This window comes from Phlebotomus papatasi, chromosome 2, assembly GCF_024763615.1.
Source record: "Phlebotomus papatasi isolate M1 chromosome 2, Ppap_2.1, whole genome shotgun sequence".
Classification (NCBI taxonomy): Eukaryota; Metazoa; Arthropoda; class Insecta; order Diptera; family Psychodidae; genus Phlebotomus; species Phlebotomus papatasi.
The window spans coordinates 4,553,718-4,580,323 of NC_077223.1; the positions used below are offsets into that span (position 1 = coordinate 4,553,718).

At 34.4% G+C, this 26,606-nt stretch overlaps 2 protein-coding genes across 3 annotated transcripts; both read right to left on the minus strand.

Annotated features, from left to right (window-relative positions):
• Positions 1–3,348: 3,348 nt before the first annotated feature.
• LOC129802222 (MMS19 nucleotide excision repair protein) lies at positions 3,349–6,557 on the minus strand. Its single transcript, XM_055847879.1, has 3 exons — positions 6,346–6,557; positions 3,689–6,261; positions 3,349–3,626 (listed from the first exon to the last, which is right to left on the minus strand). The coding sequence occupies exons 1-3, from the start codon at positions 6,455–6,457 to the stop codon at positions 3,429–3,431; spliced, it is 2,883 nt and encodes a 960-aa protein (XP_055703854.1). The 5' UTR covers positions 6,458–6,557; the 3' UTR covers positions 3,349–3,428.
• Positions 6,558–9,686: 3,129 nt separating this feature from the next.
• LOC129802224 (uncharacterized) lies at positions 9,687–10,442 on the minus strand. 2 transcript variants are annotated; one of them, XM_055847891.1, is made up of 3 exons: positions 10,247–10,442; positions 9,975–10,183; positions 9,687–9,898 (listed from the first exon to the last, which is right to left on the minus strand). In XM_055847891.1, exons 1-3 carry the CDS (start codon positions 10,358–10,360, stop codon positions 9,751–9,753), a joined length of 471 nt encoding a protein of 156 aa, XP_055703866.1. In that variant the 5' UTR covers positions 10,361–10,442; the 3' UTR covers positions 9,687–9,750. The 2 variants fall into 2 exon arrangements, with proteins under 2 accessions (XP_055703866.1, XP_055703865.1); XM_055847890.1 differs by having other exon boundaries at positions 9,687–9,907.
• Between the last annotated feature and the right edge of the window lie 16,164 nt (positions 10,443–26,606).

Sequence of the window (26,606 nt, forward strand, 5' to 3'; positions counted from 1 at the left end):
TTAACAAAACATCACAATTTTTTTTCCCTCGACACTTTCATTGGACTTTTTCCCGCCAACAAAACCTACTTCTTTAGCTTCAACTCATGCCATAAGAACGCCAAGAACTGTTGATTTTTGTGAATGAAACTAAAGCTCTCAGCTCAAGTAACCACAAAATATTCTACCCATAACATCTAAAATGACGAATTTAACGAGAAAAGTCGACACGGTGGAATTGAGTCACTTAATACGGCAATTAAACTATCAATTTCCACAACAGAGTCAAATGATAAAGAACTATGGCAGTCATTCGAGGAAAAACTCCAGCAAGAATTTGTAGAAAAAAAAATCATGATTCAGTTGAATGTAAATTGAGCAGAAAGTCCAATTTGGAAAAGTTAATTAGGACACCTCCACGCGTTGCATATTACCAAATGGCACGTCAAACCAGCGGGAGATACGAGTGTGAGTCAATTTAATTGAGAAATTAGCTGTCATGCTTGTAGTTCAGCTTGGAATTTTTTATTCATGGAAGAGGTTATACTAAGCTTGGGACATAACCTCAAAGTAACATAACCAATAATGGATCACTGGACTTCGTTCACTAGTTTCGCCAATGGACAAATGCGTCATATGATTAGAATCTGGTAGCTTTTAGAATAAAATCAAGAATAAAACGAACACTATCAGCTGAATGTTGAATCGAAGTATAAAGATATTTCGAGGATGATCCACCGTTTTCTAATGTTTGAACGAGAAATAGAATAAATTTAAACAGTGGATTAACGTTTAAGACAAAAATTAGACCCCCGATTTCGGAGGTATAATTTTTGGCTTAAAGATGGAATAAACCTGTCCACATCTATCCGTAAATTCTTCTCAAAAATACTGTTAAATGATACCAAATTGATATAATCTGCACTTTAGTGGATGTAATAAAAAGAAATAAGGCTTTCACTCTATTTACAGCTTCTTAAAAAGCCAATTTTGCCTGAAATAAAAAGAAACATCCACCATATGCAACTTCAATGAGTCGCCACTTAAGTGGGAGTCGCGGGAGTCGCGCTTTTTTGCACCCAGAAAACATGCACATTCTTTCACATCCACAATATTGATTCCTATTTTATTTTAGAGAATTTTTAGCAAGTCTGGTAGTTCAAGATTACCAAATAACGTGAAAAAGCCGTGGAATCTTGCTAAATCGAACGAAAACATTGACGAATTGACACTTTCTAGCATGCCAGAAAAGCCAAAATATGGGGTTGCCGTATGTGAAAAACAGCTTACGCCAAAGCACTATTCCACGTTTCTGCATATGAAAAAAAATTTAAACCTAGCTTAATTTTAACTCTAGATTAACGCTAATCTGAGGTTTAACTGAAGTTATTCTTCGTTTCAACATTCAACTGTATATAACTAAATAACCTTAATTTATAGTCAAGATTCTTTTCTTCACATAACTTCTCCCAAACAATACTATTTTAAATTCAACTTTCACTCGAATTTGAGAACTCGGTGTTTGAGGAACTTGACAGTAATTTTTTAAATTTGTATTCTCATTTATCAACCCAGCGAACAGTAAATGATAAATTACAGAATTTTGATAATATATTTCGCAAATTTAAATTAAAAGTGCGTTTGGGATATTTGCTGTGACATGTACAACTTTGCAAAGGTATAGCTTGTAGTCGATGAATTCTAATGTTTCCTCCATTCGAAGTTTAAAGATTATATTCAACTTAACCTCAAATTTCCAACTAACTTCTCAGAGAAATAACATAATTGGGCCCACGATGGAAATATTAACTGTTCTTAAGTGAAATCAAAAGAAAATAATTTATATTATTTTAAGCTCTTTCTGTATAATTTTAAAGTATTTAAAGTTTAAGTTACTTTTAGTACTGTTTAAATTCAATTTGTTTCTGTAAACGTTTAGATTTATTACCTAGCAAAAAATTGTCAGTCTTGTATGTTTTTTTTACTATCCCGATTAACACGTGATGTACTTAATAAGTGCTTAATTTAATAGAATGCTTTAATTTTAAACAGTTAACTCACTACTTACCAAATGTATGAAAATTAGATAATTGGAGAAATAGTTTACCTTGTTTTGCTCGAGATTAGCATTATATTTTATTCAGTTAAGAAGTTACTTAACAGTGTAGAATAATGCCGAACGTAACCTTCAAAAAACCATTAAAATTTTAAATGTAACATCCCGGCTAATACATTAAGTACTTATTAAGCATTTAAAAAGTTCTTAACTCAATGACTTAATTTTAAGGAGTTGTAGTACATTCAACTACAGTAGACTCTCAAATTCCGGCTTTTGAAATTTCATTTTGAAATTTCATGAAAACCTCTCAATAATGTAAAAACACATCAGAACTAAGACAAACCATGGCAAATTTAAGCATATTTGCTTCATTTGATAATGATAATCAAACTTGAAAAATGTCAACAAACATTTTTCAAATTTAATTGCTGCCCGAATTAAAAAGTAGATCGATCTTAAAAGAGCCGAATTAGCGAGAGTATACTGTACTTAAAAAAATATATGAAAATGAGACAACCGTCAGCGCTTTGTGGCGAGTAGTGACACAATTCAATTTATATATTTCTCCTCAATTAATGCTTGGTTGCGTCTGCCGCCGACTTACCACGACCGATCTCATCAGGTAAACGGCAGAAACCCTGAATCATAGATCGTATATGCCAGGATTTATGCAGTTTTACAATTTGCGTTCAGCTAGTTAAGAGCGCTGTCGTTGGCAAATATGGCATGACTCAGCTTTAATACTAAGTACTTAATTAAGGTCTTTGTTAAAGTTCTTAATTAAGTAGTTTGTATTAAGGACATGAAAAGTATATTCAATAAGTATTTAAGTTCATCCTGTATCTCAATCCTTTGATTTATTCTCATTTGAGGTTAAATTCAGCGCAACTTTCCGGAGTGTATGTTATTTTTCGAATAAATAAGAAAATAATGTCCTAAAATGATAAAATTTTGAAAATTATGCTTATTTTTTCATGATTGTAAGCTAACTTTCCGAAGTATCTCTGGTTTCCATGAGAGAACTCAGATTATTCGAGGTTATTTTTTTAGGTTAGATTTTCATGAATTTTAATGCAGAAAAATGTTCAGAAAATTAAAATCGTCGGATTTATTTTGAATCTCAGCTCTTGTAAATAATTTCACACTATCTCTGGTGTCCAAATGAAGTTTCTGCGCAGCTCGTAAAGATCGGGATCATCTGGGTTATCTCCTCAACGAACTGAAATTTTTTTAATGCCCATGTTGTCTAGTGATTAGGATATCTTCCTATCTATGACCTACTTTGCAGGATAGTAAATTCTACACTGATCTTTCCATAAAATCAATTTAAGTATATTTCTTGTCACATGTTTAACAACATTTTACGTACTTTACACTTCCTACCTGCAAATTAGTTTGTCTTTGAAGTCGCATCGAAGACAAACCAGGCAGTTCTAGCCCTAACAGCTGCTGTTCTCACCAGTCTCTTGTGGTCATCCAGGACGTTTTGAAGACCGTAAATTACGTCCTGTTTGAAGGGTATCAGGAGGACCGTATCCAAGGTCTTGGTGATGCTGAAGAGAAAATCCAGGGCTGAAAGTCGGATTTTCTGCAAGATTCGGAAGGGATTTTATGTAGATTTCTTGGGAGCTTTTCCTCAGGGTTACTTACAAGTGATCCCTTCAAGGTGCTCAGTTGGAGGCATCGTGGAATGAGAGTTTGCAGGTGGTTTCGACAGAAGTTACTTTCTTCTTTAAGTAGACGATTGATGAGGGTTAGAGTGATCAGGAGGGTTTGATTGTTCTCACATTCGAGACACTGGAAGAGAATCTGTCCAATTCTCGGAAGATTTATCGTGATAACCTTCATGGGGAGATGCAAAAGGATCTCTGCCAGAGCTGCCAGTTGCGATGGGGTATATTTGACTTCTGTAGCCATATTTTTGAGGACGAGTTCGAAGAGTTTCTGTTGATGGAAGGGACGCACATTGGGGAGGTTGACGTCGTCTGCGGATTTGGCCAGGACTCTGAAACCTGCAACTGTGTCGTCTTTCAGGGGATCCACATTGAGATGTGTAACAAAGTCCTTGATAAGGGTAGTGGTTTTCCGATGTCCCTTCACTAGTAATCCTTTGAAAATCCAGGCGAACGTTACAATTCCCAGGGAATTCACTTCAATCTGGCGGTTTAGGTAGTTGATTGACTGAGAAAGGGTCTCCTCGAAGACAGAATCCTGAACAGATCGATTGAACAGAGAGCAGAGGAGTTTGTTGCAAACTTCCAGATTGGCACTGGAACTGACTTCTCCCCGGGAAATTTCAACAGCGTATTCGATTAAATCCTTGGTGATCTGATGAAAATGAGCTGATATGTCAACTTCTGGACAAAGCTGACCTATCAATCCGTCAAAGAGGAACAGTTCATTTCCTCTGTGAGGTGCTAAATCTGGAAGGAATTGCGTAAGGACCTCACTTTGTTGCTCTTGATTGAGGGTCCGGACGCAGAGCTTAAGGACGTCCGATGTGGTCAGGAGAATTTCAGTAGGAAGATCTGGTTGTTCTCGCAGGAATTTCACGATTTTCTCGATGATTCCGAATGTAGAAACGAATTCTTGGGATATTGTCCTTTCTCCGGATTCTTTCAGCAGTTCCTGGATGCTCTTCAAAGCTGTCAGTTTTACTTCAGAAGTGGGATTTTCAAACGCGCTGTCCAGGAGGAATCTGTAGAGGATCTCCGAAGACTTCCAAAGTCTTATTAGACAGACGACGCACCGGAATATTCCTGCAGAATTCGATGGGTTGAGGAAGTCCTTAGATAGTAGACTCATCACAACTTTCTCAGTCAATTCCTCTTGGTGACTTTGAGCAAATCTCCTGACCACAGATTCCACTCGAATGTCAGCTCCACTTTGCAAAGTGTCCAGGAGATTCTGATAAACTACTTGACGTTGGGGCTCTTCCAGCAATTCCGACAGCTGACTGAGTCCTTCAAAAGCGATTTCCTTGAACTTTCCATTGTTGCTGAAGCAGTCTTTGAAGACTTCCTGGATCTTTTCCCTCGTTCCTGCGTCAATTTCTCCCAAAACTCCGCCCTCACGGCAGATTCCTCCAATCTCACTGAGGAACTTTAGCAGAATCCTTTTTTGGACATCCGTAGTGTCCTCTTCGAGGATCTGCGCCAGGAACATCGGCAGGAGTTTATTAGCTGCGCAGACGGAAGCATGGGAATTCCTGCTGCAGCAAGCTACTACAACCTTGCAGGCTGGAGCGAAAAGCCGCAGATTGGTATCGCAGAGGGAGATGGTTACCGAATGGAGTATCACATTCAGGAGGTTTTCCGTCAAAGTCTTGGAGGTTCCAGCAGCTGAAAAAATCGTCCGGATGGTTTCCAGAGCTTTTTCCATGACCTCTTCATTGGCTCCTAGCATAACTTCCCCCTTGAGACTCAGCCAGATGTTAGGGAAGGATTCCTCAAAGGGTTCAGCACCGTGCAGAGCTGCGCATTTGGCCAGGAGCTGCAGGGAATCGAGTTTGGACACTTTGATCTGACTCTCGAGCTTTTCAACAGCCAGCGGAATGGCAAATTCCACAAAATCCTTGCAGGCAGTCAGACAGGTGAGCAGCCGTTCAGCCAGTTGATCTCTCGTGATGGGATTCGGAACATTGGCTGGAGGATGAAAGTCCACAGGAAAGTAGCAGGCAAAAACTTCAAACATCTCCTCAGTCCAGTGCCCAAGTGGATACAGCTCCATCACTTTTGGCATGAATGTGAAGATTCGGAGAAGATTCCGTGGATCCCTTTCCCCTTCCAATGCTGCAATCACTCCCTGCAGGAATTCATCCTTCGTGAAAGTTAACCTGTTCAGGTAGGTCCGAGAGCAGAATTCAATAACCTCATAGAAAATTTCCCTATCCCCCCGTGTCTGACTCTGACAGGTAACAGAACCACTGATTAGAGTCATAAATAACCCCACAAACTCCTCTTCCGGAACGCTCTCCATCCGGGCCATTGCAAGGGTTCCCCCCAAGATGGCAGGGACCACAGAATGATGGTCCTTTGTCCTGTCAGCATAAAATGTCAAGATAAACTTCAACTGAACATCTGACAGGAAATTCCGGGGCAGATTCTTGAGGATCTCCGAAAAGAGATCCATCGTCCGGGCACGATGGGAAGTGTTCTTAGATGTCAGCAGTGGACCCAGCTTTTCCACCAGATCAGTGATGCTATACGTCTTCTTGATCAACTCTTCATGGGTAAATTAATAATAAAATTGTTAAAGAATCTCCAGAAAGAGGAAGAAGTGAATAGAGAAAGTAGAAAAATTCTAACCTGTACAGATGTCTTTGGCTTTCACCACTAATGCTGCATCCTCCTCAATCTTCTCTATCAATTCACTACAATCCCACCAATTGTACGTCATCTCTGGGTCTTTTTCACTCATTAAGAACTAAAGATAATCACAAAAGTTGCATATTTCGAATGGAAAACGCGAGGAATTGGAGAATATTCCTTTCTATCCCAGTGGCTAATCTACACATTACAAAACTGCTCACCTTGACATGACATGAAATCATACTCCATCCCTTATCTAATACAGTAGAAGTAGATACTCTGAAATTCGGGCATTTGGGACCGAAATGTTAACCGAATTAGAGAGAAATTCGGGCAGCAAATTGTTTGAAATGCAACGATTTTTTGTTTACTTTCATACTCATATTAAGTTTACATGCTCATATTAATTGTAAATTTCATAAAAGTCCCTTATAAGGCAGAATAACATCACAACTGAGATAAACCATGACAAATTTGAGCATATTTGCTTCATTTGATAATTATAGTGAAATTTGAAAAATGTCAACAAACTTTTTTTCAAATTTAACTGCTGCCCGAATTAAAAACCCAGCGAGCACCAAATTCTAAGCGTTTTCAAATCAGCTGAAAAAATATATATTTTCAGCTGAGTTCTGCTAACCTTGCAGTGACACTAGCGATCGCAGCGGCAATTAGTCAAAGTTATTCTTTTTCTCCAATCGAGTGAGAGACTTTAATGAATTTGGTTTTTGTCTTTGCTGAGGTTGCCGGGATTGAGTAGAAGCTAAATGTAAACCCCTTCCATTATTACGAAATATTGAAAAAGCTTCGGAAACTCATTTAAATACTAAGAGACTAAGAACATATGACATTTAGAGCCTCATTTTCATTTAATGGTACAGTCGACGCAAAATGATTTCCAACTAATTGGCATATTTTCCTGACTTTAAAGGTATTTTAAATCTCTCTTTTAAAAAATATTAACACGTGTCATTTTAATTTAAAAAATAAATCATCAAATCGAATAAATTCTTGATTTAAAAAAGGATATGTGCAGTATTATGAAAAAAAAATTGTTAATTTGCTTTTATACCGCGATAATAAGAGTAATTTTTTGCGCAAAAATGCGCTTCAGAAAATTTATAATCCAAAAATGTTTTATTAGACCAATACAGCATTGGTCTAATCAAAATATTTCTAATAGAATTTTTTGTCGTATTTTTAAAACCATATTTTTAAGACGATTTTTTAATGCTTCTGCAACTTTATTTACCATAAATAACTTAAAAATGTAGAAAAATTCAGTTTCGGGATCAATTACAATAGTTGTGATCGAATGTGAGCATAATACATTGATGGCTGTTTCAGGAAAACTGCCAATATTTAATTGCGAAAATTGATGAAAATATGCTTTTTTCAAAAGAAAAAACACATTTTTCATAAATAATGAATAACTTTATAACCCCGACTGAATATTTTCTCAGACTAAAATCTTTTCTCAAGAAAATAATGACGCAATTCAGTAAAAAATACAGAATTTTTGGTCGGAGTATGTTTAATTTAATAATCCTATTTGACCATTCTCTATAGACAGCATACTGTAGCATAAATCCTACAACAATATAGGTAATAAAAATCGTGATTATAATATCCCCCAAGTTGATAAATAATTTCAGGGGAAATTTCAAGTTCACTTTGAGAGATAAAGAAAAAAAATGACAGAGAATATCTGCTAAATGGTTTCCAGCGCCATCTACCGACAGTGTTTAGTTCTGCCATCATCCGCTGCGAGCGCTAAACAGTGCCATTTTCATGTATTTGCTTAGCACTTTTTGTTCGAGAGCTGCTGACTGGCCAGCAGACCGATTTAGCAAAAAAAAAAATGCTGAAAATGCTATTTTTTCTGCTAACTGTGTTCGATAGGACCTGTCGATTTTACTCGGAGGTTTTTTTATTGTACCGGTATATTTCAAGTCAGAAAAAATGTTTAGATTTTCGGCAGAATTTCTCCTTAGAAAATCTGCATAGTGTCCATTACTTCACAAAAATATTGTTGATTTATGAAAAAACTGTAGAAGTTCTGCGGTTGCAAAAAATCTCTGAAATGCGACAAAATATTTTCTTCTCCAATTTATGCTTATTAGCAGGTCGTGTACCTCCTCGTAATACGTACTTTTGCATTCCTTATTAATAAAAATAGTGTTGTACAAAAGGGTTTTTCTCAAACCGATCGTGAATTTTGAGACACGTAAGAAGAATATGTGCCTTCAAGCTCTAAATTTCTTCCCAATGTTTTTGTTGTAATATCGACAATTATTCACAATTAACCCAAATAACTGTAATCAACTAAATTATAAAAGGGAATTTTTTGTGATAAGGAATTTAGTGTGATAGGAATTTAGGAATTGTGTTAAGGAATTAAGCAATTTTCACATCAAAAACCTCTCATTTTCTCTATGTGAATTTTCGCGGCATTTCGAAGGATCCCAACTGACACCACCAAATTCACTTCGGCTTTTATTTTAGCTCAGGCCTGGTCTACTGTATAACGGAAATAATTGAGATTTTATTACTATTATTATTATTACTAATAACAATAGAGAAGCAACTAATAATAGTCGAGAAGCCTCGTGGTGGAAGATCAGTCAGTCCTCGGGGACTGTCCAGGAGCACCGATTTAGTTCCGACTACTCCGAGTTGTTCGTTTCTTATTCTGAGCGGTCGAAATATGAAAGTACAGTGCCCGCTTTCTAATCCGGATCGGCGTAATCCGGACGAGCTATCGACGGTTGCATTTAAAATAATTTTGAGGTCATGTATGCATGATGTTGAATAAATTTAAAAAATCCATCCGGATTTCGAAGCGGACATCTGTCACATTGTCTCCCAATCATCCGGATAACGAAGCGGGCACTGTATAATTCCTGTCGATATTTTACAAATCACTGTAATGACTGTAATGGCTGCAATGTATTGACTGCTGGGATCAAAAACCTCGATGACATGTGAAAAGTCTACAAATTGGTTGGTGTCTTAGATAAATTGGAGAGTTTTTCTGTATTTTGTGGAACGAAGGGTAGAAACCATAACCTCTCTTTTCAAATTGGTTATTGAGTGATAAAATTAGTGATGCAACTTCTGAAAAATTTTAGATTTTTCAACATTTGGAGGAATGTACGGAGTATCTCTTTTATTGAAATAGATAGAGATTTTATTAATGAACGTTTTTATGATAAAGAAAAATCATGACACTTTCCTAAATTCCAGAAATATTGAGTTTTTTTTTTTAAATTCTTTTCTATGAATTAATACAAAGATATTTTTTTTGGGTATTATTTGCTTATGCTCATTTCTTCTTTTTTTTAAGATAACGGTTAAAATGGAAAATTTGTGTAAAATATTTAATTTTAAAATGCAATTTCCTTACTCATAAATTATTGTGATGTGTTTTAACTCTTGGAATCCTTCTATAAGATCCATATTTACATCACAATTAACTAAATATAAAGTCTTCAGGGCTGAACAAATGGTGATGTGTTCTAATTGCTGTACTCTCTCAGCGTTGTTTAGACTGAAATATCTTTAAAAAAAAAATTTTAAATAAAGAAAATTGGAAAATAGAACTTTTTGTATTTCAGTAGAATTACCTAAGCGTAAGTGTATGCATATTTATGCAGAAATTTGCAATATTTTTCAAAATTCTTTTATTAATATTGTTGTTGATCATGAAACCACTTGAAAATTCCATTATTTCTATAAATTCCCCAATGCTGTTGAGGATTTTTGCAGACTCCATATTCTCATCCCTTAGCAGAAGTTTGTATTTACTGTACTTCCGATAACGCATTCGCGCTATCTGTGGAATAAAGGTCTGATAAAAAGCCATTTCATAAAAGAGTAAATGGAATTACGTGCTTACTTGTTGCGTTCGCCTGCAGACATGCTCAAAATTGACTAACTCGCGAAGCTCAAGGAATGACACGATGCACAAAAGGCAATCATCGTTTAGGTCAATTAAATTTGTGCACGACATTATCTATTAGGAGCAACTAACGCGAAATAATAAATTCATCTCAGCACTGAACGTCACTTTCATCATCCACAGAAACTTCCACACAGTTCCCGCCAATTTTCAATATTAAATGGATTCAATTATGCTGCACCAGCGCAACATCTCATATTTCTATGGGCAGGATGGGGCAGGAGGACAATTTAAATTTTAAATTGATTTTTTTTAAAGCATATTCCGGGGGAAATTTTTATCTTTTTCGGATGCGCGATATAATTAATTTATTCAGGAATCAATAGAGTTATCACCGCAATTTAATTGGGAGGTTTTATTTTACAACCAACTAATAATAAATTTTACAGGGAAACTGACCAATATATTTTTATTGCACAAACGCCATAGCAAAAATTACATTAATCCCTCTATTTTCTGAAATACAGAATTTTTTCCGTGTCCATTAATTTTATTATTAATATTAATTTAGGTAAAAATTTTTACTTCCGGAACATCTTCGTTTTGTACTTACCATAGACTCTCGTTAATTCGGTTCTTTAGAGATCGTGCTACCTTTTAATTCGGGTGGCAGGTAAATAAAATAATAAGTTCCCCGTCTGACACAGGGTGAAAGAGCCCAATGCTGATCCTTTAATTAACACCCAGCAGTCGATATTATTTTAGTCCTTAACACTAAGATTTGAACGATAGGTCTTAGTTAAGGACAAGGAATGGATTTTTCCACGTACATTAACCCTTTAAGGACGAGAAGGTCAAAAATCGGGGGTCAGAAAAAATCACTTTTCTGACTTTTTTAGGGCAAAGTATAACTTTAGAAGATCGTAAGTAAAATTTCATTTTTTGGGTCACCGGTGACCCAATCGTCCTTAAAGGGTTAATGGCTGATGAATGAAACCACAATAATATTTTTTGTTTTACCAGTCTTACATTAACAGAAATATGTAAAAATATATCCCTCCCAATGAAAATTTATGATAATTAAATAAAACACGTTATTAGGTTAGCAATATGTTAATTTTATCACCATACTATTCTTTACACATTGTTGCATAACTCGTATTAACAAAACATGTTAAATTCCATTAAAATTGCTGAAAATATTTGTATCAATTTGAAAATAAATACATCTCGGAAATAAATAATTAATTTGATATTGTTAGTTACGACAACACTTTTTTTGTAATTCCGATGCTTGCCACTACGAGAAATTGTATACGAGATCAAGAAATTGCACTTGTTTGAAGGAAATGTTTACTGAAAATCGATATCTCTTACTGTTTGGCCTTTGCAGCTAATAAACCTATACTACGAATAAATAGCAATATTTGAAGAAGTTAAACCAATTACCAAAACATTACAGATCCATTACAGATTTGAGGTGATAAAGCTCTGTTTGGAAATTTCCTAAATAGGGTAAATTAAGCTAATTCAAAACCTGCTCCAAATGGAAATTTTTCGCTACTTCAAATGGAAACGTCATTGTTTTCATGATAAATACAGTACTAAATTATTATATTTATATATTTTCTATACCACAGTTTCATTATTTAGTTAATTTTGCTCCAAATAAAGCGAAAATCTATTCACATTCACAAATTTTTATTTGTTAATTTCTCAGAAAAATTAAAAATGTGTTTTTTCACCATCGAATTTTTCATCTACCAACCATGTTTTCTAATGACAACACAATTAGGCTGATTGTTGTTTATTCGTTTTTTCTTACATTTGTGTAATATTTTTGACAGAATTATGTGAAATTAAGTGTTAATCTATATCGTTAACGGTACGTGAAGTTTTCAAATGAAATAATAACCTATTTCATGATCATAAAGAGTTTTTCTGAAGTGTTTGCAAGTGCTTCAATAGGAAACACCAGAAATATGATTTTTTTGGAGAGATTTTCTCATTATCTCAGATGTGAAAGGAGAAAATACCAAGAATAAGAACAAATCTTATATTTAAGCGCAACTCAACAGGGTTTTGGAAGTCTTTCGTTGCGGTTTCACTTACACTGTTTGTCTCCAATTAGAAAATTTCCCTTTTCTCCATTTGGATTAATATGTTTCCAATAGAAGCATTTTACGCTCGCGTATTTTTCTTGAATTTAAGAAGTTTTCAAATTATGTCTAATGAATTTTCACTAAACAGTAACATTCTAGAAGAGTCTAGGAGCAAATTTATGTAATTCTCTTCAGAAAAAATATGAACTTAATGTGTTGAATCTTCTGTCAAAGTTAAAGCGTCTGGAAATGGTTTTGAATTAGGACATTTACCCTACAATTATGCAAGTTTGCGTACTTTTGGGAGTCAATATTTATGAAATCATTTTTTAAATACTTCTGAATGTATACTGTTTTGTGACGCGGGAAATTTGAAGACACTATGCTTATTTTTCAGTATAAAACTTTAGTTTCTTTTATTAAAGGAAAAGCCATTAAGGTAAAGTCATTTCGAGCGTTTTTTCGGTCCTGAAAATGTACATAATCCCGAGACGGAGTGTATTAACAAAACACGTTAAATACCTTAAATACCGTCGTTGCGGGTGACTTTACACTCGGAGGGTGACTTTGCACTCTGCTGTCCGTAAGACTTCCATAAATTCTAGCACTTATTAATGGTCTTCGCCGATCCGGTCTACCATGTCAAAATATATAAATAAAAAAAAAATAAAAAAGGATATGTTATGTACCAAGTAAGATACAATGATCCTCAAAAGGATCCTTGTAGTTTCAGTAATAGTCAATGAAATGCTAGTATAGGTATTTTGTCAAAAAACGGCTCCGTGAAAAGTTATCTGAAATTGCAATTCCAAAATTGATTTTAGAGTAGTAAATTGTCGAAATCTCATACACTAAGAATTTCATACAGTAATGCACTTCAACTTTCTCTAGCTAGAACATGAGAATTTCGAAGGGACTAACCTATCAACAGAAAAACTTATGAACTTTTTTGAGAAATTATTTCATCATATTTCTTTCCACTTTTAATGAATTATCTCCTTCTGGTCATTTATAAATTTAAAGGGAATTGCGGGAAACAAATTAGTTTCACAACAAACTTATATAGAAAATATCATATTCAAGGTTTTGTTTTAAGACGAAGTTTGTCTTGGAACAAATAAGTGAGATTTGTAAAGTTCTTCATGCACAATACTATTCCATCTACCCCTAAGCTATTGAAGTTCATTTGAGTGTTTTCAAGAAAATGAAGTGAAGTGACTATTTGGACTCTTTGAAGAAAAGCAATTCCTTGATAAACTGTGTCCTTTCCACAAACAGTTGCATCACAATTTAATATAAATGATTTAAGAATCTCAGAAGTTGGTGCTGGGAAAGTTATCGATTGAATTTCTAAGCAAAGTTATAGAAAGTGTAAGGTAAGTGAAGCATGTATCGACCTTATCGACCATGGAGGTTAGACCATTACACCAAAATATAAGATTTTTTTTGAAAATCATTCGTCGCCAACGAATTATCTCTAGAAATATTTGTTCAATTATTAGTGATGAAAAATATAAAAAAAAGAATTAGTAAAAAACCAAAGAATAGTTTTCAAAAAGTCATTTTATTTTGGGGTTAGGAACCAATTTTCATGGTCTATACATGTTTCACTTATCATATACACTAGATCCCGGCATTATGCACATTTTCGGGACCGAAAAAAACGCGCGAAATGCCATTAAGCATCGATAAAAATTGCATACACGCAGGGGCTTTCTTTTGAGTAAATCTGCCGTGCAACGAATTTCGCGCCAAGTAAAAGTAGACAAAACAAAAAGATTCAACTGTTTAATAGAAATGCATTAACAAACAGTACTTTTTGGCCAGAGTTCTTCAATAAATGGTTATAATATTTAAAAAAATTTACCGAAATAAAAGAAATTAAATTTTTATTCTGAAAAAGAAGCATAGTGTTTTTAAATTTCCCGCGTCGCAACATAGTATACATTCAGGCGTATTTCAAAAATGATTTCATAAATTGACTCCCAAGGGTAGGCAAACTTGCATAATTGTGTGTGCATAATTCCGTCAGGTGCATAATCCCGAATGACTTAATGCCGGGACTGAGTGTAATATCTCAAAACGATTTTGCGAAGCATGACGTTTCGTTGTTTTTCCCTCCGTCTGTGGATCTTTCGTCCATCTATAAGAGCTTGAGTCATTTTTAATACAGATTTTTCAAAATCGAAACATAAAAAGGCTGTAGAAAGTGTATTTCTTAACCAATTTGGGAAAATTTAGGTTCGTTGGAAAGGTCTTGGAATCCTTGTAAAGTTGGAACATTACACACTGCTGTTAACATTGTTGACGATTGAATACCCAGCAAAACTTCGTTCTGCAATTCCGCAATTTTTCTTTTTCTTCTTCCTTTTTTTAACGGCCATCAATCGCTAGCCGCATTAGCGATCGTATCGCCGATTAACCAAGGTTATCAAAATTTATCTCGAGTAAGCAAATAAATTTCTATATTTTATTCCAAAATATTTAGGAAAATATACTTCTTGAAGTGAAAAGAATAATTTTTTCATAAATAATAAATAATTTTATTGCCCTCAGCTGAAAATCATATCGTAAATTTGTTCTCAAGAAAATTCTGATGCAATTTATCAAAATATGCAGAATTTTCGTTCGGGAGTATGTTTAATACTCCTATTTAATCATTCTTTATAGATAGAATACCCTCGCAGTATTTAGGGGAGACCGGGGAGGTTTGGGACAGGGGTAGTGTGGGACAAGGCGATTTTTTCAATTAATTTTTGAAATAAATGGGATTTAACCATTACTGTATCGTAGGCAATATTAAGATGTATCTTGACTAAAAGAATGGATATCTTCAGTTTTATTGTTTTAATTCTATGAACATTTTTTTGAAAAATTAATAATAAAGTTTGATAATCAAAACTTTTTTATCTCATTAGATAGCAGTGTAATCTGGGAACATATTTTTATAAAAGTTTCAGAGATTATACGCTCTTGTTTTTTCCTTAACGGTTTTAAATATCAAAAGTATCCGCGGGGATGTTTGGGACACCTGAAAGGGGATGAATGGGACGTTGATTTTCGACAAGATTGCAGGTGGTGTGCAATTGTTTATTGTCAAAATGAAGAGTAATGCCCAGTTTCTACTGGAAATCTTCCTCTTGTGCAAAGTTTATCAGTGGAGCAGATTTCTCTAACTACAGGGACAATTAAACCATCATTGTCTTGGGAATCAATAATTCCTTCTCAGAGGATATTCGATCTTTGCCCAATCTAGTTAAAAGTATTTTTTTCGAAAATTTCTCGAACACGTTCTCCAGAAAAAGCAAGGCGAGAGCTAATTCAGAAAAATAATGGGAAAACAGATACAATGCAGTTGTCGTAAAATCAAACAGGAATCCATCAATGAGTTCAAAACTAAGAGTTGCAAGAAAATCTACTCGCCTGAGGAATTTGATAATCATGATTGCAATAATTCAGAATAAAAAGAAGAAAAGAAAGGTAGATGGAAAATAAGAAGAAAATACTTTAAGTAATTGATTGACAATAAATGACTCTACCGTACAAATAAAATTGATATTAATTTCTAAGTGTAAATAAAAGATGAAACATTTTTATTTCTATCAGAAATATTTTTAATCTGGTATTTAAAATTAATTATCGTGTTCCAGTAATACAAATTATGCGAGAAAAAACTCGTCCCAAACATCCCCTTTTGCGTCCCATACTGCCCCACATCGGGGAGGTTTGGGACAAAGCGTCAAGTAAAATGTTTTATCTTCTCCAAGAAAACTCATTTGTTTTCCAAGTTCTATCGAATACTTTTTATAAAGTCAATACCCATAAGTATCCTATAGACCGCATAAAAGTGTAATACATTATCGTGATTTTTTGGAATAGTGTCTCAAAGTCAAAACATGAAAAAGTGTCACAACCTCCCCGGTCTCCCCTATATATAAAATACATAATGAAAATCTTGATTATAAATTCTACAATGTTCATAATTTTAGAGAAAATATTCCAAGTTCATTTTGACAGAACGACATCTTGAGGAAGTGCCGAGAATTCATAAAATTTTCTATAGAAATTCTGTAGAAAATTCTGCAGAATTTTCGGCAGTTACATTTTCAAACCTGACGAATTTCTACAGAATTCTGCAAAAATTGCCGGGTGGCTAGTCAAGAATACAGTGCTGTCTCTATATATGCACACTCTCTATATGCACAGCTTTTGTGTCGGTTGCATTCAAAATCAATTTGTTTACATTTTGACAAAGTAATAAAGAAAATTATTTTCTTGGTAACTAATTTTTCTCGTTTTTAATTTTCTTAATTTTATTTTTTCTGTCTCATATTATATTTAAAATAACACGGGAAATTCTAGAACAATAAAAAAATGATAATTTATTAAAAGAAAGTTAAAAACCGTTGGGAATTTCAAAAAAAGTTGTGCATATTCAGAGAGAGAACTGTCAAAAAAAGTACCCAAACTGTGCATATAGAGAGACAGCACTGTATCTAAAATTAGAAGTAAAAGAACATCCAGCGCTAAAGCGGCGAATACGTGAACTTCACTTTATAATTCCGGTAGATTTTTGAAGGCTTGGCTTGGCTTTGTCCGCTTTGTCTTTTCGGAAGGATTATAACCGATCAGTGCCAATGCGTAGTGTACCCTTTAACGCACTTTGCTAGATACTCAACTATGTTACTCCAACTTTATTTTAATTTTTTTTTAAATAAAAATAATGATGTATTGTTTTTTAATGATCCGTATCCGTATCGTATTTGTTAGTAGGATGATTTTTCACACATTATCAATTAAAAATGATGATGATTCAGCTGAGGTGAATGATGATCTGGGCAATTTTAGAATTTACCTGTGCGCCCACTGAATATACCTTCCATTCCATAATTTATTTGGTAAAAAGTGTATACTTCGTTAATTTTTCATGCGTCTCTCATTCAATTTGGCTGAGAAATGAATTTTCTTTTTCCAAAGAGCAGCGAAAAGAGACAGAAAATGAGGGTTGAGGAGGTGGAAAGTGTATTTATCTTGGGAGATGCCATGAATTGGTTCATCTTTCCTTCATTTGCGTCATGGGATGATACCTCCTCCTACTCCTTGGGGAATTATTCGTCCATGTTGGTGGAAAAAACTCTGGGCGTGTGGTTGAGTTATTTAGTGCTCGAAGGATAAAATTATTCAATTAGTGGAAAAGAGATAAGGAAGATAATAATGCATATGACAGAACAGTTAATTTCATCTAGCTTTTTTTCTCTAAAATTTTAAATTCAATTTTTTCGTTAATGTTCTATGCTTTTTAATGCTATTTTTGCTACAGCAATATTTCAAATGTAATGCAAAAATTTATATAGATTGCTTCATAGAGATTTTTCCATCTAAATGACAAAGCGATTATTAAAAATACAACAAAATTGCATCCCGTTAATGCAATTTTAATCGCGGAAAAATATAAATAATAATATGAAAAGCAGTACGATGCAAGTAATTGACCAGCCTGGAATTATTAATGCCTTTTAATTATTTGCATAAACATTCAATTATTTTTTTCAATTTCATATCAATATCCTGAATAATTTGTTTCTTTTCCGGTTAAATTTTTGATCGAGTTCACAGAATGCAAAATCAATAAGAAATTAATTTATTTTATCAATAATTAAAATTATACAATAAAAGCTTTATTGTAAAATTAGGTATCATGACCTTCCTTTTCAAATTTATCTTTGTTGCACATTTTGACTTTATGGACTTGATTTAATATTAAATATTTAAGACATGATTTTCTTACAGATCTTAGGAGGAGCAAAGAAGCGAAAAGAAAGGCTTTCAGGCTTCGCACATATTCTGGACACGAACATTTCATATTTTGCTCATATTGTTTTAAGGAATCTGACCTCCTAATAGCTAACACGTTTCCAGAAAACTGAGGTCAGGTCCATCAAAAAGAATATGGCAAAAATATGAAATATTCGCAGTCAGAATACCTATGTGCGGAGCTAGAAAACCTTCCACTATTAGCGCATAAATACTGGAAGCATTATTTAATATTTATTGCTACTAAAGGTGTACCAAACCGTCTCTCAACTAATCCTTAGGTTTATGATGTGCTTTGCAGTGGTTTTCCTAATTATGTTTCTTTGTCAACGGAATATTCAGATTAATTCGCAGATTAAACCAGATTTATCCTAAGCAATAGGACTAATTTAGACTAAAAATTATTTAAAATTTGCTTCATTTACTCTGGTAAGTGCAATTCAATAACACATTAAAGTTTCTTAATTTCCTCTAGTCTAGTGATGCTTAAGAAATTACTAGAGTTAAAGTTGAAGGAATTGCATAAAGAAACCAAAGAGGACGAGAAAAGAATTATATTACAGGAACTTTTCAATTAAAGTCCCCTTAAGAACTTTCAGAAACATCAAAAGTTCTCGTCCAACTAATTCATTTGCAATATGTTCTGTTTAGTCGATAGTTCAGAGTTGGTCGTTCCTTTGGAATTGAATCCCAAGAGTTTCTCAAGGACCAAAACATGTAACTTACATTTTCTCTTTCGTTCAATTCTTTAAGAAAAGTTCTTCCCATGCAAGAAGCTTTCTCGTCCCACGAGCTTTGTTTTATGCAAATGAAGCAATCATTTAGCGAGGGAGAAAAAGTGAAAAAAAGGTGGCATTAAAAGTGCTTCCCTGGTGAGAGATTTGAGAGATAAACTGAAGAGATTGGAGGTATCACAGCGGCAAATAAAGTTAAACAATGTGACTTTAAAATTTTGGATCTCCATAGCCAAATGGAGCGGTAATTTCATGAAAATTTTAACTACGAAATTCTTTTTCTGCAGAATTGAATAACAAATCTCCAAAGAGTATCACACGAAAAAATCAGGACCAATTCGTGAAATAAATTGGTAAATTTGCAAGATTTTGTTGGTAATCAAAGATTAATATAAATAATCTGAACATTTTTCAATTTGATGCCGGCCAAACGGGACGAGATATAAATTTGCGATCATAAGTGACCCTCCAAAAGTCAATATACCGTGGAACTGATCGCCCTTTCTCAAGCTCTCGCCTTCTCCACCAAAAAATATGATTTTATAAAATTTTCGGATATATTTTATGATACAGTCAATCCCGGTGTTATGTACATTTTCGAGAATTTTCACACAATTCGAGAAAATTTGCATACCCACAGGGGCTTTCAATAATAGGTTTAATAGAAATGCATTAACTAACAGTACTTTTTGGCCAGAGTTCTTCAATAAATGGTTAGAATATTTTAAAAATTTACCCTAATAAAAGAAATTAAAGTTTTATTCTGAAAAAGTACCAAATGTGTTTAAATTTCATAAATGGACTCCCAACGGTAGGCAAACTTGCATAATTGTATGTGCATAATTCCGTCAGGTGCATAATCCCGAAGGACTTAATGTCGGGACTGAGTGTAGTAGGTGAGCATTTTCTGGTTGTAATAACTACATATCGTTGTGGGGTAAAATTCCGAAAAGTCAAAATTCAGAAAGCCAAAAAGCCGAAAAGCAAAAATCCCAAAAACCAAAATTCCAAAGAAATAAAATCACGAATGAGTTGAAATCCCGAAAGCCAAAATCCTAAAGAGATAAAATCTTGAATAGGTCAAAATCCCGAAAAGCCAAAAATCTTGAGAAAGCTATAATCCTAAAGAGACAAAATCCCGCCCAAATACATGGAAATTCTGAATATCAAAATCACGAATTTGTCAAAATCCCGAAAAGTCAAAAGGTTAATATCCTGAAAAAGCAAATCTCGAAAAGCCAAAATACAAAAAAGTCAATATCCCAAAAAGCCAAAATCCCGAACCCCAAAATCCTGAAAGGACCAAAATTTCGAAAATCAAAGTCCTGAATGGCCAAATTCCTAAAAGGGAAAATAATTTTCTATAACAAAGAAAATTTCCTTTTGCCTTTAACACACGGGTGTGCAATCGTGGGAATAGCTCTATGACACTTTTAAGGAATCGGGATTTTGACTTTGTCGGATTTTAACCCATTCGGGGCTTTAGCTTCCGCAAAGTTGGTTTTCGGAATTCTGGCTTCTCGGGATTTTAGCTCTTACGATTTTTATTTTAGGAATTCTGATTTTTCGGGATTTTGGCTTTGGGAATTTTGGAGTTCTGGACTTTGACCAGGGCCTGTAACTAAAACGTGTTCCCGATAAAATTGTTCCAAATGATTTGATATTTTTATGACAGATGTCACTAGCTCTGCATTTTCGTTGTATGTGAATATTGTAACACGTGTTTTTACTTTTCTTTTGGTGAAACTCTCATCAAATTCTGTTCATTTTTCACTGAGATACGAAATACGTAAGGGAACGTATCTAAAAAATCCTGGAATCAATTACGCGGACCTTGGAAAACTCACAAATACCTCACGCCAGACCGTCCGGAGGGTGATTCTTCGATTCCTCGACAGTTAAAACACTGCTCAGAAACCTGAATGTAGAAAAAAATCGAGATATTGGAGATCGAGATTTGGAGAAAAAGGTGATCATGCGCTACAAGATCAATCTTTCGACATTTGCGAGAGATATGGCTAAAAAACTTAAATGTTCTCCCAGTCTTGTGCACAAAATCAAAACGAGGAATGGACTGAAGACTTTTAAGGCCCAAGCAGCCCCTCATACCACGGATGCACAAAGTCAGTCAGCTAAATCACTTTACACGTTTTCACCCAAATATCATCCCCTTTCTTGGGTCGGACGTATTTGAGATGTATGGATGAAATGTCCTCTAGGACACTCTTTAAAACATATCCAAAAATGAAATGCATCGATGGTCTGGTTCTTGAGATATTCCTAAAAGAGTGATTTCTGGAGGGGAAGGATAGGCGTGGGGATGAAATTGAAGTGACGTTTGGATTCCTTGGATCAACTTATGCGGAGATACTCAGAACATTTCAAGTCGATATCTTCATCAGTTTGTCCAGAAAATGGGATAGAAGGATTTCTGTAATTTTTTCTTTGCGTTTAACATTTCAAAATTCTTGCAAAAGTCGATAAATAAAAAAAAGTGAGATGTCCAAAAAAAAAGTTTCTTCCACAAATTACACCCTTTGAGCTCCTCTAACAAATAGTCCATGTGCGAGAATCGTGGGTCACTCCTGGGTCCCAGTAGTAGATGGCCAAAAATGACGTTGTAAAAAGTGTTTTCTCCGACATAAATGGTTCTGGATGACCATGGTTTACCCATAGTAGATTACATATACCAGATTCTAAGAGCTAATAAGCCAAGCTTTCCAACAATAGTTCACTCATTCAATTATGTTCATCAGGAGCTGAGATATACCACTCCAAACTTTCGATCTCTTCTACTGACAGAATATATGTGCTCATCTAACATTTAAAGCATTATCCTTGCGGGAACAATCTTATCGTGCTCACGCTTTATATTGCAGTATGTAGTTGTTAGTGATATTTTTAGATTTTTTTTTACTCTTTGCAAAAAATATTTAAAATTTCTAGGTATTCAAAACCTCGGTAACATATTAACATTGAACAGACTGGGCCATTGCTCTTTTAATCGATTTTCAAAGAAGCAATGGAGAAGTGATATGACATCTTCATTTTTTTCGATTAGAAAACTCACTGAGAGCAGCGCCATCCAGTGTAAGTAAAATGTCCAAGGCGGGAAATATTTTCAGTTGTTCAAAACAATGTAATTCACATTATTCACATGTATTTTATACTAAACTTTAATTTCACTAAGCCTAGACTCATTTTAAATGCATTTCAAAAGTTTTCACAAGAGTTTTATGAGTAAAATATCCTTTGTTTTGATTTTTCCTGGCATCAGCTGATTTCGATGGTGGTCGATGAAATTTCGAACAGTGAATTCAAATAGAGAATGTTAACGGACTATGTGATATGGAATTGTCAAGAATAAGCAATTGACCGGGCAATTGCTTTTTGCTTTTTGTTCAAGGTATTTAAATTTGGCTAATTCTACTGAAATATCATTTTCTTTTAACATAATATTGTCTCTGAGAACGGAAAAAGATCAAATTGATGCAAAAATTGGTTTGATGCCTCAATTTTTTGAATATTTTTTCCACGTGTAAAAAAAGCAATGAAGGAGTAAAAAAGCAATGACCATGTAAAAAAGCCCAGTCTGTTCGATGTGATTGAGTACTTTTTTAGATCTTAAAAAGTTCTTAGCTAAATTTCCTTAATTTTAAGGAGTTATAGAACATCCAAGTATTTAAAATATATATATGAAAATGGGACAAACACCAAAGCTTTATAGAGAATAGCAAATATAATTTGGCATGATTTTGCCTTAACACTAAGTACTTAGCTAAGGCCTTTGTAAAAGTCCTTAATTATGTAGTTTGTATTACTTTTTAAGTAGTTAGTGTAACGGTTATAGAACTTCTTTTTTATTTATAATATTTTATTTTCCAAAAAGAGCACTCATACACTTGTCTCCTTACCATATCAACACAATGTGCTCTAAGTTCTGTTGACCTGACGGACCCATACTTTGTTTGAGGATGGCTTCAACTGGTCCCGGACAATCTTTTAAAATTTCTCTGCAGAAATTCTAGACATGTCTGGGAATAAGAATGAACTGTCAGAGTTCCATGCTCTTTGGTGTACTTTACTTACGCTTCCGAATTATGCTTTTTGATAGGATTTATCAGAACTTAGGAATCTCTTTGGTAGCTTAGACTCCTGGATCGCGAACTATAAGGGAGTTTTATGGAATATTAGGCAGTTTTCGCGATTTATTCACCCTGCCAGATAGCAAGTTGCGAAGATATGACAAAATTAAAAAAGAAATGGGACAGTTGTGAGAAGAGTTACATACCCGGATTTTAATGTGCTTATCACTAAATAACTAAAAATTTTACGAATGAAAGCACACATTTCATTAAATTTAGCCAGTTTTCTCTTTTTGCTACCATTAAGTGCTTAGTAAGTACTTATTAAGGACTTATTTCTTGTGGTTGGGTAAAGTATTTTTTACTAGCATGGCTAAGTTCTTTAACTATATTTGCGGAAAAACTAAATAGATAGGGGAAAATGTCCATGCTTTACACGGTCCCAATGACTAAATTTTTTATATGTTTTTCAATAAATGTGACTCATCTCTTCTATATTTTAAAAACTAGGGGAAAGTATCTTGTTTTTAAAATATATTGCGAAGTCGTATTTATTCAGAAACATATGAAAAATTTGGTCATTGTAAAGCTCGGGACCGTGCAAAGCATGGGCACTTTTCCCTATTTGAATTCTTCTGTCTTAAAACGTCCAAATTATCAAAATGCCAATAAAGTCCTCGTAGTGCGACTCTTCAATGTCTAATTTAAACACTCTAAGAGAGCCTATTTCTCAACAGATGTGGTCAAATTTGGCTTTAATTGAAAGGTTTTGAAATTTCTAATCAAGGAATATCAGGAAAATGATACAATTGCTGTGAGAGAGAACGATGGGAAATTATAGGCACGGGAAAGTATCGAGGGAATTGCTGCTATTTGCCAAGAAAAGGTACTTTCCCTTGAAATAACTTAAAGTGTCCCGAGAGATAAGAAGTCAGAATAAAAGTTTAATGGTGTGATTGATGTTGTCTCCTTTTCGGCAATGTTTATTTTCTCTTGAATTTACCTTTTTTCCCCGTGTGAAGTCCATTTGGAAATGGTGGCAATCATCTATCACAGAGTGACTTTCACTTCAAATTGATTTTGCATATATTTTTCTCAATTCTATTTCTCAGGACATCAGAGGATGAGAGATTTACTGGTACAGAAATACAGTTTTTTTTCTAGATTGCACACCAGGTGTTGAAACAATTGACCTTTTGCATACGATAGTGAGTCTTCTGCACTATTGTTCACCTTTCATCGGTTGATTGAAGTGAAAACTAATTATTCTTGGTATAAGTACTGGAGTTTAATTGAGAATAATGCAGAATATTGATCGTGTTTCGCAACAACACAAATGCTAATGCACTACAATCTCTCTCTAAAACACTCAAGAAGAGCACCTCTATTTAACTTCCTTACGGAAGGAGGTTATTGTAATGAGGATAAATGATTAGATGGAAGGTCTCATTTATCTTCCTACGAGTACAGCCGTAAGTTGATTATCTTAGAGAAATACGGATGATTTTTCATTAGAGACTCCTGAATGTTGATGTTCATTAGTCCTGTTGTCATTCAAATTGTGATTTTCAAGTTGTTTCAAAATTAACAAGATTTTGCAAATTAATCAAAATGAATTTCTTAAAATAAAGCCTCATTCTGTCGTACTTTCCAGCTCGCAGTCTTGCAATGGCTTAAGGTAGCCTCTATGGCTAATATTTTCCTTTTCTATAGAATAGAATAGAATATTTATTTAATCACAAAGTAGGGTTCATCCCTCTTACAATTGTGATGAAGAGAAAAAAAATTAAAATTAAAATAACAAAAGAAAACAGAATTAAAGAGAAAAAAACAAGAGATGAAAAAAAGATGAAAAGATGCTTCTTTAAGATTCACTCAGCCTAGAGCCCTGCGCACGGCTACGCGGATGTAATACGCGCAGCGCGCAAGCAGATTTTTCACGCCGCAGCAGCACAGATTTTTTTGTTCGCGCAGAACGCGCGCAGCAGTAAAACTTTTCATGCGCGCAGCATTTAACCTGCACAGTAAAAACGAGATGAAATTGGCAGGTTGAATTCCATTAGTTGAATTGAACTAGTTGAAATTTCGAATTACAAACCACTAAAAAATCAACTTTCAATTGAAAAGGAATCATTTAGATTGCAAAACTAGTAAAATTAAACTCTCGGTAATGGCCTACGTACAATAAATAGTAGTAATAATTACTATAATAGTAATAAAATGAAGCAGCAAAATGGCATAAACTTCATTCAACTGACTGATTGAAAATTGTCACGATTATTGCGTGTAATAGAATCAATTCGATTATCGTAGTAATTTTTCAATCGATTATCGCAGCAAAAAGTTCAACTTTCAACTAATTTCGTTTGAACTCATTCTTCTTCTTTTTATATTTTGTGTAATTTCAGTACAATTGTTGGAGGTAAATTCAACTTAGTTTGCTTTTCAACTACGAAAATTCAACTTGTTTGCTTTTCAACTTTGCTTACTACGATAATCGTTGCAAATTTACTACAATTATCAATGCTCTCCCATTACACGCGATAATCGTAGTAATTATTTTTTACTGTGTGGGTAGGAATTCTCTAACTATGTGAACCATTCACTAGTGAAAGCTTCACGAGCTTCCCTTCACGACTGCTAGAAAAGTTATTCTGCAACTTTACGTGAAGCAGAGAGGGGAAGTGTGTTGAATTTTTTATTAAATTTAAGATTTTCATGAGTATTTGAACTAAATAACTGGAAAACACTAGAATTGAGTATTAGAAATGATGTGATGTTGTTTTTTAAGCTGAATATGGAAAAAAATTCACTGGCTTCACCGAGTGATAACATCATCTTCACCGAAAAAGTGACAAGTGAAACACATAACCTCAAAGTGATCTTTTCACGTGAAGCTATCGCAAACTACAGAATCTCTTCTATTATCACTTCAGTGAAGCGTTCACTAATTTTGACAGATGATTACTTCACAGAGTTACAGAATTTCTCCCCTGAACTCGAAAAAACTGACAAATCCCATCCGCGGACCTACGCATGTCACTGGAAATTGCGTTGAAGAGCACAACGCCCTTTACAAACAGTGACCGGTACAGTGGCCGGACCCCCCCTCACCAAAAGACTCGACAGGTACTCAGGACACCCAAAAATTAGCAAATGAAACAAATAGAGCGCAGCTCTTGAGTTCAAATGAGAAATAAGGTCACAGACGATAAATACATTTCTGTGGGGAGTGATATGGTATCGGCGATTTAAACCACAGATAGGGTAAGTGTGTCAAATTCCGGCCAGCTTGCAATTCCGCCCACATTTTTTGTTCCTCGAATTTCCATGAATTTTTAGTTTTTACATACTCGAGAAATTATACAATGCAAAAGAATAACAAAAAATGTAGCTTGGACAAACGAGATGACGTGAAAAAGATATTGGAAGAATTCCCGAAGGTCAAGGAACTATGACAAGGAAGGTGGCCAAAATAGGGCACCAAAGCTATGTCTACAATTTTATTCATTTTGAAATGTATTAAGAATGATTTTAAAGTAAATAAAGACGATAAACTGTCTACAAGGTTCTAAGCAACACTCCTAAAGTAGAAGAAACGAAAAATATCAATTTTAATTAA